The 14088-nt window shown below is 40.6% G+C and overlaps 1 protein-coding gene across 1 annotated transcript in view; it reads left to right on the forward strand.

The window, feature by feature from the left end:
- Nucleotides 1–13432, forward strand: part of LOC121509548 (transmembrane protein 132D) — a 68350-nt gene extending 54918 nt beyond the window's left edge. Inside the window, 6 exon segments of the mRNA XM_041786994.1 lie at nucleotides 425–617; nucleotides 2495–2638; nucleotides 7949–8154; nucleotides 8405–8669; nucleotides 11293–11484; nucleotides 11574–13432. Of these exon segments, the coding sequence (XP_041642928.1) occupies nucleotides 425–617; nucleotides 2495–2638; nucleotides 7949–8154; nucleotides 8405–8669; nucleotides 11293–11484; nucleotides 11574–12896 (2323 nt within the window). The 3' untranslated portion in view covers nucleotides 12897–13432.
- Nucleotides 13433–14088: the final 656 nt, after the last annotated feature.

Raw genomic sequence — 14088 nt, forward strand, 5'->3', positions numbered from 1 at the left:
GAGAAGAATGAGCCACAGGCTGGGGTGCAAGATACACTGTGCTGTAATCACTGCACCTTTATTCAGACCTGATTATCTCTACAGGACTGGAAGGTGTGGAGAGCAAACTGCAAAACCCCAGCAGTGACATAATCATGTTAAATGTTGGGGGCTGTGATGGAAAGATATCTGTCATTGTGGGGCTAAATTTCATTAAACGGAAAGGGAAGAATTAAATCCCTCACAGTTAGAGCATTTCTTGCACATCATGAGAATATCAGTATGATTATATGACAATTATAAGCTGCAGTGATGTCTTCTAAATGCCTTGCTGATTGCAAGGCAAACTGCATTTATTTATTTATTTTTTTGATCTGGAATTGTGAACAGGTATGTATCTATGTACGGTATGCCTGTTTTTCTGACTAATCCTGTTCTCTTCCAGACTCGAGAGCAGCCTGCTGGAGGTGCTTCAGATGGATTTTGAAGTGGAAGAGCTGAGCAGCCCCCTCGACAGTCAGGTCATCATATGGAAGCTGGAGCTACCATCGGATTTCAAAAACGTGGCCAAGACTGAGGGAGCCATGAGGATCTACACCACTCAGAGAGACTTTGTCGGCCTGGCCCCTCTTGTGATGGTGAGCTACCCGTCAAAGCTAATCAGTCTTTACAAAAAAACCTTCACTGACATTACTTGATGGCAGCGTTTCCAATCATTGCAACACTTGGACTGCATCCTTTGAGCGTTGGTGCATGAATTTATCATAAAACGCACTTTGCTTGGATCCATTCCTGTCTGGTTAGAGTACACAGAAGGCTGGATATGCTTGGGGTTGTTTAGTAGGCTAAATGGGTTCTATTTTGAGCAGAGTGTGACCTTGTGTTGTTGACTGTCAGCTAGCTGATGTCTCTCTTCAGTGCTGTTCTGCTCTGTTCTGCCGTGCGATATGTGGTCATCCGTTCCTCCAAACAGCTGCTTCATGTGCTTCTATTTTGGTGCCGGCGGCCTCTTTATCATGCTACCTCTATAATTAATCTATGATATAATCTCCACTACTAAATACAGAACATTACACAAGAGTTTACAACACTCTGAATTGCAATATTGATTCTGATTAATGTGGCACCAGTGGGTCGATGGCCTCTTAGTGCTCTATTGTCTGCATTAAACATTGATAGGCAGTTTCATGATACACTCTGACTTAGTTTTTCAGCTTCCTAACATTTTTACTACATATAGTGGATGAAAAATGTAATTTATGCAATTAAAAGTTAAAATGTATTATGCTTTGGTTGTACTTCTGAGTGTAAGGTTAATTTCATTCCACAGAGCGCTCTCACAGGGGCTGCATTTCCATCACTATGGTGCCAGAGTGCTTGAAGTTATGAGGATATGCCACAGTGTTCTGATTTGTGAATTTGACATGGTTCATCTCTCTTGTGGATTAGAAGGCGACCTCAGGCAAAGGGCCAAACATGAGGAGATTTGATGGCTGGCTGGAGGGGACATTAACGCTGACTGATCACTCTCAGACTTGCTCTATGAACTCCAGCAAGTGCTGCAGCTCAATACTTCTATATAAGGCAGACGCCTCGCTGACACGGGCTGCCGATTTGTATTTCTAATTCTACTGTAATGACAATTAAAAGAAGTGGTATTGAGCTATTTCAGGCTAATTTAAACTAGTTTTTATAGTTGAGGGACTCTCATCCATCTGCTTCATTTTAGTACTTTGAGTGGCCGAGTGTCACTGTAAATTTAAATCAAGTGATCATTCACAGAACCTGACCATGCAGTGCTTGACTGCTCTCATGCTGATTTGGACACACGGTATTTGATTATTTCAACTTCATTTCAATCAGTGTGTGTGGACACATATCCATCTGCTTCATGCTTTGATTATCCATGCATGCACATGGCTGCACATTTGCAAAACATACGAGAGCCATCCCAGCCTTACATTTATACATGAAACAGAAAAACTTTGCATCAGCTGCTCTATGGACTACATTTATAGAATGCACTATATAGCACAGCAAATTTCTCTTTTCACAAACACAAAGACACTTTAATGGAAACTGTCTACTGTTAAAGTTCAAGGCCTAACCGTCCTGAACTCTGAGTCTCTGCGTCTTTCTCAAGGACACTTTGACATCAGACTCAGAGACCTGTGGATGGAACAACATAACCTGCGATGGCTAGAGGACTCATCCGCTGAGCAATAAAATGCTGAGCAGTAGGGATCAGGGTGTACTTTATGTTTAAAGAAGATTATTCCTTGTCCAAGTCCACAGCTCTTGTTATATGATCATATTTGAACTTGTATGACCTGATGCAGCCTTCATCCTCTTACTCTTCTGGACCACTCATAAAAAAACCCAAAAAACATATGCTCTACACTTGAAAATTTAAGCAAAATAATTTATATCTTGAAAATTTGAAAAGTGTTCTGATATCTGGAGGAAATTATCCAATACTGAATGACCTTGTCGTATTTTTCTGACCTTTCTGCAGGACACAGAGATCCTGAACACCGCTGTTCTGACTGGGAAGAAGGTGGTGATGCCTGTTAGGACGGTGGCTGTGGAGGAAGACGGATTAGTCACTGATGTGTCTGACTACACAGACTGTAGCACCACAGATGAAGATGTACTCAAGGTAAAATCCACTCTCCGTTCTTCATGTCTAACTCTGCACGCTGCAGATGAAAAAAAAAAAAATCTGATGCATCATCTTTAATTTTTGCATTCCTAGTGTGAATACTTTCCTTTGATTAGTAGTTTTTAAAAAGCTTTTTCATAGTGTCAGCAATGAAAAAGCTTAAGGTTAAAATGCTATGGACTGTTTTCACACCTTTTACTTCAACTGATACTCAACCTTGTTCAGTTTAATACTGCACCGGAAAAAATTAAATCCTTTTGGTAACAAAAATGAGTTCAGCGGCAATTAATGGAAAATGTGTGATTTTTCTGTGTCATCGCAGGATTACATGACACTCTGTAGCATGTAAAAAGACACTTAACAGACAGGGATGAAAAATCTACATCAGTGTCTATGTGCCAGAAATACTTCATATTATAAGAGATTGAAGTACAGCAGTGCTGACCCATGGGGGAATGTGGGTTGGTGGATTCAACCTTCTCCAAAACATTTTTCAAACCGCTTTGTACAAAATATGATGCCACTTTTAGTTGAGGTGATTATAAAAAGTCCTTCATTCAAAGATCAAACAAAAAATACTATATTTCACAAGTTTGGCTGTTAGTTTTCTGCAAACATCTGAAAAACATTCAGCATCTTCTATTGATATCTTTAAACTGAAAATAAAAAAAAGTATTTATGATCATTTTGCATATTGACTGAAACAAAAATGGTAAAGAATGGCATGTATTACCTGCGTATGTATAGAATGATCATGACTTAGGTATACACTTGAGGGGTAGCTGTAGATGCTGAAAACTGGCAAAAAGTTTTTTACTTACAGACGTGTTACAAAAAAATTTGCACAATTGTATTTTAGTTGTAAACAGATCTGTATTGTAATTTCAGACAACAACAGAAGGTTTGTTTGAATAAAAGGAACATTTTTTTCTTTGCTGTGTGCAAAATTTTCACAAAACCTCTCAACCTCAGAAAAAAAACTCTTTGAGATGTTTTATTGACATGAAAGGAGACAAGTTAAGAAAAGACAAAGATGCAGGATTGAATAATGCAATGAAAACAAATCTTGCATTTTAAACAACAGAATGTCAATATTTTAACATATGGAGCAGTTGAGACATCAGTGTTTGTCAGAATAACCAATTTTTTTAACTGAGGCTTTCACACATCTGGGCATTTCTTCACCGTTTTTAAATATCAGACTTTGTTGGTTGCTTCTATGCCACTTTTAAAATTGAAATTTCAGTTGTTTGGGTTCTTTCAATGCCTGTTATTAATTTGAGTGAGGTGTACCTGTGTTTCAAATGACACTGGGGGAGAATAACTTCCATGCCAAGGCCAAAACAGTAGTGAATTTTTCATGAGCTTTTATTCTTATTACATTTTTAATTTTTCATTAGTTTACCGCTGGTTTGTTAGTTTAGTTTTTATTTTGCAAAAATCTTTACTTTAGGTTAGTTTTTATTAGTTGTACTGTTAGTTTTAGTTTTTTTTTTCAGTAATATGGGATACTTGATTCAAAAAGGCCAGATAAAGTAAACATCAAACAATTTTAAAAACAACTCCAAATAGGCTACTCTAAATTCTACTCTCCCCAAACTTGGATGAAGCATGCCGCTGTCAAAGACTAAAACTGAGGATATTTTGTCCCTAACCGTGTTTTATTTTATTTTGTTAGAACACAACACAATTTTAGTTTTCTGTTTATTTTTTATATAACGCCTCCTTTTTATTCTAGATTAAGCTGACTTTTAACTAAGCTATTAGTTAGTATTAGTTAACTAAACAAAAAGTAAGGAAATTTGTGTTTAGTAGATTATGTCACAACAATGCTTCTTGGCAAGAAATCACATACCACTGGAAAGCCTGTTTAATACCCTTTAAATGGTGCCAAACTTGTAAGGATCATGCATTTGTGGGATGAGCAGCAGAGCTGACTGTGTTGGTTGCACCCATGAAAAATTTGCCAAATCTTCTCTGCCAATGCCAAACAGCTTACTTTGCTGTTGTTACTGACTCTTGTTTTGAGGTCCTGGTACTCTCAGGTGATGACAGTCAGGTGCCTGATTGTCATCATTGGAAGATATCTTAATGCAGAGAAATATCAAGATGAGATTCTGCATCCAGTGGAAATCCTATATCTCCACAGTCTGGGGCAGAACTCTATCCTCCAAGATGACAAGGCTCGCCCCCACAGAGCGGGGTTTATCAGAGACTACCTCCAGAATTTGGGAGTGGAGAGGATGGAATGGCCTGCCAGCAGTCCTGACCTCAACCACGTTGGCTGACTTGTGACAAATGCTGGTTGTAGAATGGGGTGCCATCCCAGAGCAGCGTGTGACCAGGCTGGTGACCAGCATGAGGAGGAGGTGTCAGGCTGTTGTGGCTGTGTATGGTTCTTCCACATGCTACTGAGGCTCCTGTTTGTTAAATGAAAAAAACTGTTCAATTGCCAATGTGTCTCGTTCCTTTAGAATTCAATCATCCAATCCACCAAACAAAAGTCAATGGCAGAATCAGCTGTTTGGCACTGGCAGAGAAGATCTGGCAAATTTGTAATGGGCACAGCCCACATACTCAGCTCTGCTGCTCATCCCACAAATGCATGTTCCTTACAAATGTGGCACCATTTAAAAGAGTAATAAACAGGCTTTCCAGTGGTATAAGGAGCATAAGTGGTCCAAGAAGCATTTAAAAAAAAAATCTACCAAGCGCAGATTTCCTGACTTTTTGTGCTATGTATATAATAACCTTGTTCCATACATTTAGAGTGATAACCCTATTTTTAAGATGCCAGTTAGAAAACATCCACCAAATAATGAGTAAGTAACTCCTCATAATTTAAACATTAGCATTCTGTTGATTAAAAATGTAAAAAGAAGTTGCATTCATTGCAGTCTGATCTATACTGGACCTTCTTGTTTTCTTAACTGCTTTTATTTTTCTGCTAATAAAATCCTAAATGTGAATATTTTGTTTGAATAACTGGATTGATTTTATGTTCATAAAACTAAAATAATGCTTGCTTGATGCAAACCTCATCAGACAGTCTACCACTGTGCTCCTGCCCTGTGATTTGTGCCTTTTATCCTGGGAACATGAGCACAGCTGACTGCCAAAAGCCGGCTTTGTTTTCTAATGAAATTGTTAGTCGGCCCTTCGGCCGTAAGGTCAGAGGCTGTGAACGTATTCACTCAAGGGAAAGGTGGAAATGTAAACAAAGCATAAAGACATTCAGTGGATTTCAGCCCTACAATATGTTATGTTTTTGCTGGTTAGATATAAATACATATTTTCTGCCTTAGTGAAGAGTGTGACATTACAGTACGCACCATAAGTACACACGTGTTAACTGCAGATGGATGTTGGTTGTAAGAAAAGCAGGATTATACGAGGATATCAAAAAACTAGGTGCAGCCTCCATCATTCTTTTCAGCGTTGTGCTGTAGCCGTCTTTGCTGTTGTTCCGAGCTTACAGTAACTCTTCATGTATTTGCTGACCGGGGAGCAGCTTCACTCACGTATATTCCATTTAATCTTCTTAGTCTAACAGACAGCTTGACTCAGATATCTTTTCTCTTCTGGTTTGCCTGAAGAGTATCAAATCTGCAAGTGATATATGTGGAAAGAAGGATTTATCTGGAATGGATAGCTCATGTGACCAAACAAAAGCAAAAACAAAAATCTAATCTGCTGTGATGGAGAGGTTTGAACATGGGACAGAAAATGTGCTCGGGCTGTCTCTTATTTCAGCTCAGGATTAAATGATTGACACTTGACTATTAAAAGCAAGGGCATATTATTCATTGATGTCTACTTAGTTGATTAATCTGGACTTTTTACGGCATTGCACGGCAATTTGACTGATTTACATCAACCCTGAACTCAGTGTAATGCTTGAACTCAGTTTGCCCTTTTGCAATAGATTTATTAATTCAGCAAACTCATTAAAACTTATTTTACTTCTTTTATTTGCAGGAGGAAACTACAGTCAGAACTGTGTTAGTGAAGCATGCTTTAGTGCATTTTTTAATTTCTGTCCGCCTTTAATGCTGTCCTTTGTTGAAAGTCAAATCCCTTTTTAAATCCACATCTATTTTGACACCAAAAACACCGAGGGATATTCATGGCTGCAGGGTGGGATTGTGACTAGGATGAGTGGGCTGATGACACATTAAAATGGCATTCCTTTTCAGCTGACGCTCCAGTATATCATTCAAACATGACGGATGGAAGCTCAGTGATTTTCTTGGAAGCGTCTTAGATAACAGAAAAGTGGTTGACTGCCTTCACACTGAAATCACAAGAACTTTCTAAGACTTCACTGAGAACGAATCAGTGCGTGGATTGGGATTTTTTTTTTAATGACAGCTGTTTAGTGGCCCCAGTGACAGTCATTAAAAATTAAATGTCTAAGTATATGGTAAATCAAGCAGAGGATTATTCACCCAGATTAGGTCAGGGCGTCTGAGTGAGCAGCAAGGATGACACATGGTGATGTGGTCACTCAAAAGTTTAAACTCAAGTCATGGGTGCAGGATGACCGACGCTCAGATGCAACCATGGCACAAGATCCTCCCTCCATGACAGCTCATCTTCCAGTTAACTGCTGGGTTCACACGAATGTGAGCAGGATTGTATTTGCTATTCGCACTCCTCCTCAGGCTATCTGTCAAAGTCACTGTTTTTTCCCCTCTGCTCCCCCGCGCACTTCAGGGGCTGGTGACTGAATTTCAATGCTGCGTTAATTATCCAATTTGTTTAAAGCGGCGGCTGTCGAGAGGACCAAGGAAAACCTCCTGAGTCGTGTCTCAAAATGTCCATGAAATTTTTTTGAGCAGTTGCCCAAACTTGCCAAGGTCACCTTTGAAATTACGCTGTAATGAATGCACAGCTCTGTGAAGGACTGATGTTCAGCTCCGCACCACATGATATGTTGATTTACATAAAATTGCAATGCTGCCTCTTTCTAAAGCTTCGGACTGGTGATCATCACAGTTGTTTATTACAGCCAGCTGACATTACTATGGTAACACATGCAGCGCAAAACTGCCTCAAGGCCATTTGTTGTTTTGGGAATGGCCTATTTGTTAATACAGTGACTTTTATGAGGATGTTTGATTATTTTTTGTCATTGGTTAGATGACTCAGACCTCCCTCACTGACGACAGTCTCACTCTGAGTTTGATATAGATTGTTTACACAAGCGTACTTGGATATTTGTTGATTTTATTCGAGAAATTAAAATGATAATGTATTCATTTTGTGATGGATATGTTCACTCTATGATGTATTTCTCCGACCTAGGTGTCAGACAGATGCGACTATGTCTTTGTGAACGGCAAAGAGACGAAGGGCAAAGTGAAGATGATGGTGAACTTTACCTACAGCTACCTGAGTGCTCAGCTTGAGCTGAACGTCTGGATGCCCCGACTCCCCCTCCAGATCGAGGTGTCAGACACAGAGCTGAGCCAGATCAAAAGCTGGAGGGTCCCTATAATGACATCAAAAAGGTAGGACGCACAATCACATAAAACCTGCCCTTATTTCTGTCTAAATGAGATTTCTAAATTCATCCTTTACCTGATATAAAACCAAATCATATCTCTTCAAGGGTTTAAGGTTTCATTCCATTACGTAATTTACTGTAATATCTTGTTGAATCCAATCAAGCAAAGAGATGGGGCTGAGTGATTGGAATATAGCAGGTCAAAACATTTACTGTGTGACAGGTGTGACCTGCTTGCGTGTGTTTGTGCTTAGATCTAGCTGGAACAGTGAAGAAGATGACAGAAAGGGGAAGGGCTGCATGCTGCAGTTCCAGCATGCCCTGGTGCGGGTGCTTACTCACTTCATGGCAGAGCAGGCGGACCCTCGGGATCCAAAGGCCTTTTTCCTGGGCTCAGATTGGCAGGTGGACGTCACGAGGCTGGTGCGATACTTCATGAAGGTGGAGGATCCTCGAGTGGCAAGGCTGCAGGCAGGAAGGGTGTTGTCTGGACGAGACCCTGGGACCACCAGCGTCCAGGTATATGAACAACAGTACTGATACACTTTGTTCTCATCTTATAAACAGATTCTGCATATAAATATGGTAGGGATACACGATATTATCGGCATGATATCAGTATGAACAGATATTACTTGAGAAAGTTATATCACATCTGCTGATATTTACAGGTGTAAACATTGGTCTATGTGGTCTATAAATATTGCCTGAATGTACGGATAAGTTAGTAAAGTTTTAGGCAGGACAAATAAACATAAAACAAAAAGTAAAGCAATTTGTGTTTGGTACATTATTTCTTTGTTGTAACAATGCTTCTTGGCAATAAATTTTATACCATTGGAAAGCCTGTTTATTACTCTTTTGAAAGGTGCCACATTTGTAAGGATCATGCATTTGTGGGATGAGCAGCAGAGCTGAGGATGTGGGTTGCGCCCATGAAAATGTACCAAATCTTCTCTGCCAATGCCAAACAGCTGATTCTGCCATTGACTCTTGTTTGGTGTTTGGTGGATTGGATGATTGAAGTTTGAAGAAACAAGACATATTAACAATTTAACAATTTATTCATTTAACAAACAGCAGCCTCAGTAGTGTGTGGAAGAACCATACACAGCCACAACAGCCTGGCACCTCTTCCTCATGCTGGTCACCAGCCACACACTGCTGTGGGATGGCATCCCATTCTTCAACCAGCATTTCTCGCAAGTCAATCAACGTGGTTGTGTTGGTCACTCTGGCACCAACCCAGAAGTCCCACAAGTGTTCAAAGGGGTTGAGGTCAGGAATGCTGGCAGGCCATTCCATCCTCTCCACTCCATAATTCTGGAGGTAGTCTCTGATAAACCCCGCCCTGTGGGGGCGGGTGTTGTCATCTTGGAGGATAGAGTTCTTGCTGACAGGGTGAGAAAAAGTATTCTTGGGGTGTTGTCTTCTTGGGACACCCACTTCGCCGCCTGTCTCTCACATTCCCTTTTATATGGAACTTGGCCTTCAGTTTGGAGATGGCATTAGGGTTCACTCCAAACAATGCCGCAACTTGGTTTTGCACCAGCTTGAAGTTGCCCAACCAACGGGCCCTATCCAGATCAGTCAAATGTGGCATGCCGATTCTTGAAGCAGACATCTACTGACCACTGTAGCAGGGCCCAATCAGGCACCTGATTGGCAGCACCTGGGGGTACCAGAAGCTCAAACCAAGAGTCAATAGCGACAGCAAAATTAGCTGTTGGGCATTTGCAGTGAAGATTTGGCACATTTTTCATGGGAGCAACCCACATACTCAGCTCTGCTGCTCATCCCACAAATGCATGATCCTTATAAATGTGGCATCATTTAAAAGGGTAATAAACAGGCTTTCCAACAGTATAAGATTTATTACCAAGAAGTATTGTTACAACAAAAAAATAATTTACCAAACACAAATTTCCTTACTCTTTGTTTAGATCTACATCACCTGAAATGTTTTTCTTTGCTAAGCTTCATTCCTTAAACTTAAAGTGTGTTTTAAGGACTGATCTCTTATTAATAATAATAGTAATAACTTTATATAGCACCTTTAAAAACATATGTTTACAAAGTGCTTTAACAGACATAGTAAAAGCAAGAACTCAGGGATTTCATAAAAAACAAAGAACAGATGAGCCATAAACTAGACAGAGAAAGTCTTGATAATGTATTATTGTATCGATATTAGCTAAAATTAACTTTGTAAATGTCAGCCTATCAGATGTCCCCGAAAATTCAATATCATACATCCTTTGAATATAGGATCTGTAGGGAAGGTACAACATATTGAGATGGAATCATCCAAGTGTCCATGTGTCGGCCAAGTTATTTGTCCACAAGTATTACTTAAGCTTTGGTTTATATGCAAGACAGCAAAACAGTTCTTGCAGATTTTTACTGATCACTGTAAAAATAAGTTTCTGAATAAAAGCAGCTAAAAGTAAAGTCGTAGACATTGTCTGACCATATTGATTCATTTTCCTTAGTTTCTTGCCAGATGGCAAACAATGACCATTAAAAAGAAAGTCTTAGACTGGAACCCCTCAGTTATCATCTGAATCACAAAAGAAGCTTAAAAAATGCCTTTTGTTCCCAAGACATTAGACAGTCAGTTTTGAGAATCACTTTGAGGAGGTTAAGCCTTGTCAATAGCAGCAGCAGTGTTGTGCACCAGCATTAACACAAGCAGGGAGAAGTGTGAATTACGTCATATTTAAATACACCGCTGTGTTGTGGGAAAGAGCTGTGATACTTAGAATAAGCTGGCTGTTAGCTGATTACGGCTTGCCATAGGACTACTGTGTCCTGCATGAACTAAATAAGTTTAATTTCTTTTGCAAGAAGGCTTTACAGTACTAGTTCACACACCAGCCTTTAGCTAATAAGAAGCCAGTAAGCTTGTGTTGGTACTATTTGATGCAGTGGGTGACAGATGAAGCCACTAGCAAAGTCATATTTAAACTACACCCCGTAATACTACTGTACCTTGTCAGTTGAGATGGTCAAAGCAATGCTGCTTTATGTTTTGTACGTGCAGAGATTTTATTGTAAAAGGTCTTTATTTAAACCTTTCATACTGAATTGGCCATGGCAACTGTCTTGTTGATCTACTGTTTGTGATATTGCTCTGTTGCAGGTGTTTTCTCCTCTCTCTGACACAATCTTGGCTAAGACAACGATTAAAGTCCTGGATGACAAAGTGACCATTACAGAGTTGGGGGTCCAGCTGGTTACAGGTCTCTCCATGACTTTACAACTTAGTCCTGGAAGCAACAGGGCCATCCTGGCTACCACAACCACGCAGGAGGTTCTATGGAGCCCAAATCAGGTAAAAGTCTTAATCTATTCAAATGTCTCCAAAGGGGAACTGTAGATTGAAAATACCTTGACAATCTCTTCCATTTCCTGTTCTTTCAGGAGGCTCTGGTCAGTGCCTGGTTACAATTCAGCGATGGTAACCAGACTCCCCTGGACATTTATGATCCTGCTTTCTACCGCATGACAATAACATCTCTGGATCAAGGAGTGGTGTCTGTGCAGGGGACACCCCCAACTGTGATGGCAGTGGGTGAAGGTGAGGGAGTCCTGGTCAGAGTAGAGATGTCCATCTGTGAGGTCTGCCAGAAATCCAAACGCAAAAGCACTGTAGCCGTAGGCAGCGGCAATCTCAGGGTGAAGTTTCGGGGAAGCAGCAGGCGTCCAGAAGGCAACACCAGTGATAGCAGCACTGTTAGCAGCAAGGACAATGGCAGTGACTATGGAAATGATGGAGGAGTCCTGGACAGCAACAGGAAGCAGAGGAAGCCATCTCAGGATCCTCCAGCAGGGAGCTCAAACTTAGATAGAGAGGAGGGTGCAATGCAGAAGATCACAACCACGATTAAATCAACAGAACGAACCTTCATTACCAGTGGCAGCCTTGGAGGAGTGGGTAAGAACAGCAATGCGGGAAATGCTGGAGACCCTACTAGCGTTGTCAATACTAGCATGATGAGCAGCCCCAGTGACGGCAGCAAAACTTACGGCTCAGACAACATGATAGCTGAGGATATGAGCAGTGTAAGCTTTACTAGTACTGTAAAGGCTCCTGGGAACTTGGTAAACTCTTACAACTTCCCCCCAAAGGTGGAGGTACCCGGACAGAAAACAGAGGAGGTGGAGATTGGTGGTGAAGAACTGTTGGCCAATAGGCCGCTCACGGACCTGGAGATTGGCATGTATGCTCTGTTAGGAGTCTTTTGCTTGGCTATCCTGGTTTTTCTGGTTAATTGTATTTCTTATGTAATAAAGTTCAGGCACAAGAAACCTCCCTCTCACAGCCAGGAGCCCACAGGGCACAGGCACGACTGGGTATGGCTCGGCACGGACGCTGAGCTGGTGATGAGCGTACCGGGCAGTCCAGTCCAACAGGACTCCCAAACTACAACCACTGTCATAGACATTGGGCCAGACAAGACTACCTCTTTGTCTCGAAGGCCTAGTTGCCTGGCCTCTGTTACTGACTCTCCTATCAGCTGTGTGGGCTCCATCAGGAACAAACCTATGCACAGTGAGTCCATCCACTCGCCCACCAGCAAGAGAAAGAGAGTCCAGTTTACCACTTTTTCCACTCTGGAGCGCCAGCATTCGCCACATGTCCCGCCCAGGGAGAACGGCCATGGCATCCACTGGGTTGGGAAGGAGGACAGCTGTGAGGAAGAACCTCAAGTGCCCACTTTGGAGCCTGGGGACCAGTTATAATAGCGGATCTGATCAGACCTCACATGTACAGTAGATGTGGCTTTGATCACCTCAATGCCTTTGTGACTCCAATAACTGTCTAGAATATGTGATTTTGGACTTACCCTCCCCTACATTTCATTACCTTTCAAGGCCTTTTACATGTACATGTACTGTATATTATTGTGAATATCAGAGTGTGGATGCGTATGATCATGTTTTAGATGTTGGAGCAGATGGACTCTAATTTACACAATGTTTAAAGCCACCAAATGTTACTGCTGCATGTGGATATCTATGTGTCTAAACTTTTGCACTCACATGCTGATATATACAAAACAGACACACCAAAAAGTATCTTAAAGAACAAATACAATGTACCAATTACCTGTCATGATAAGGAACTCTGTGAGACAGAAACAAGCTTCACCAAAAATGTGGCTTTAATTTAAACATAATTCTAAGTGAAATGGTTGTTTTTTTTAATGCAATATCCAAGACTTTTTTCTTTGTAAACTTACATTGAGTTGATTTTCACTAGTTTTTTTTTCTTTCATTAAAACACCATGATCTTGAGAATTGCCTTTCACTTGATTTTCTATGTAAGGCACATGTTTTTAAAGGTACATTTTATTTCTGGTAACAGTAGGCGTGTCATTTATAGATACTGGTATGTTTTATGTGTTGCTTAATATGACAGTTATTTTAAAAGTGGTGTGCAGTGCAAAATCTTTAAAGGGACATTCACATTTTACCCAGCAATCCATGTCCAAGAGTGTTGCAAAAAACAACCTTTGTAAGAGCAAATTACTAGAACCTTTGGTGACCCTCTACCCTTTAAACAAATTGAGTTTTTGCCAGGCCTTTGAAGGTGTTCAACCCAACCGTTGCACTTTATTAAAAATGAGTGTGGCAGCATATAGACCACAGGAGAGGACAGGAAATGTTGGAACTGTATTTAGCCAGAGAAGATGAGTTTATTCTGCACTATCATGTCAAAATTGCTGATTCTTATACACTTTTCCACATGTGTTTTAAAATGATACTCTCTGTTAATAATCAATGGTGCAGAAAAGTGCTGAAACTTTACTTAAAGCTAGATGGTTCTGATCTTGTTTTGTGCTAATGTACTCTTCTGACTTCTTGAAGTATTTTGGAAGATGCTATGCAAAGTGTCCCTCAGTATTTACTTCTCCCATTTGTAAACATTTAT

The sequence above is a fragment of the Cheilinus undulatus genome, linkage group 5 (assembly GCF_018320785.1).
Source record: "Cheilinus undulatus linkage group 5, ASM1832078v1, whole genome shotgun sequence".
NCBI lineage: Eukaryota > Metazoa > Chordata > Actinopteri > Labriformes > Labridae > Cheilinus > Cheilinus undulatus.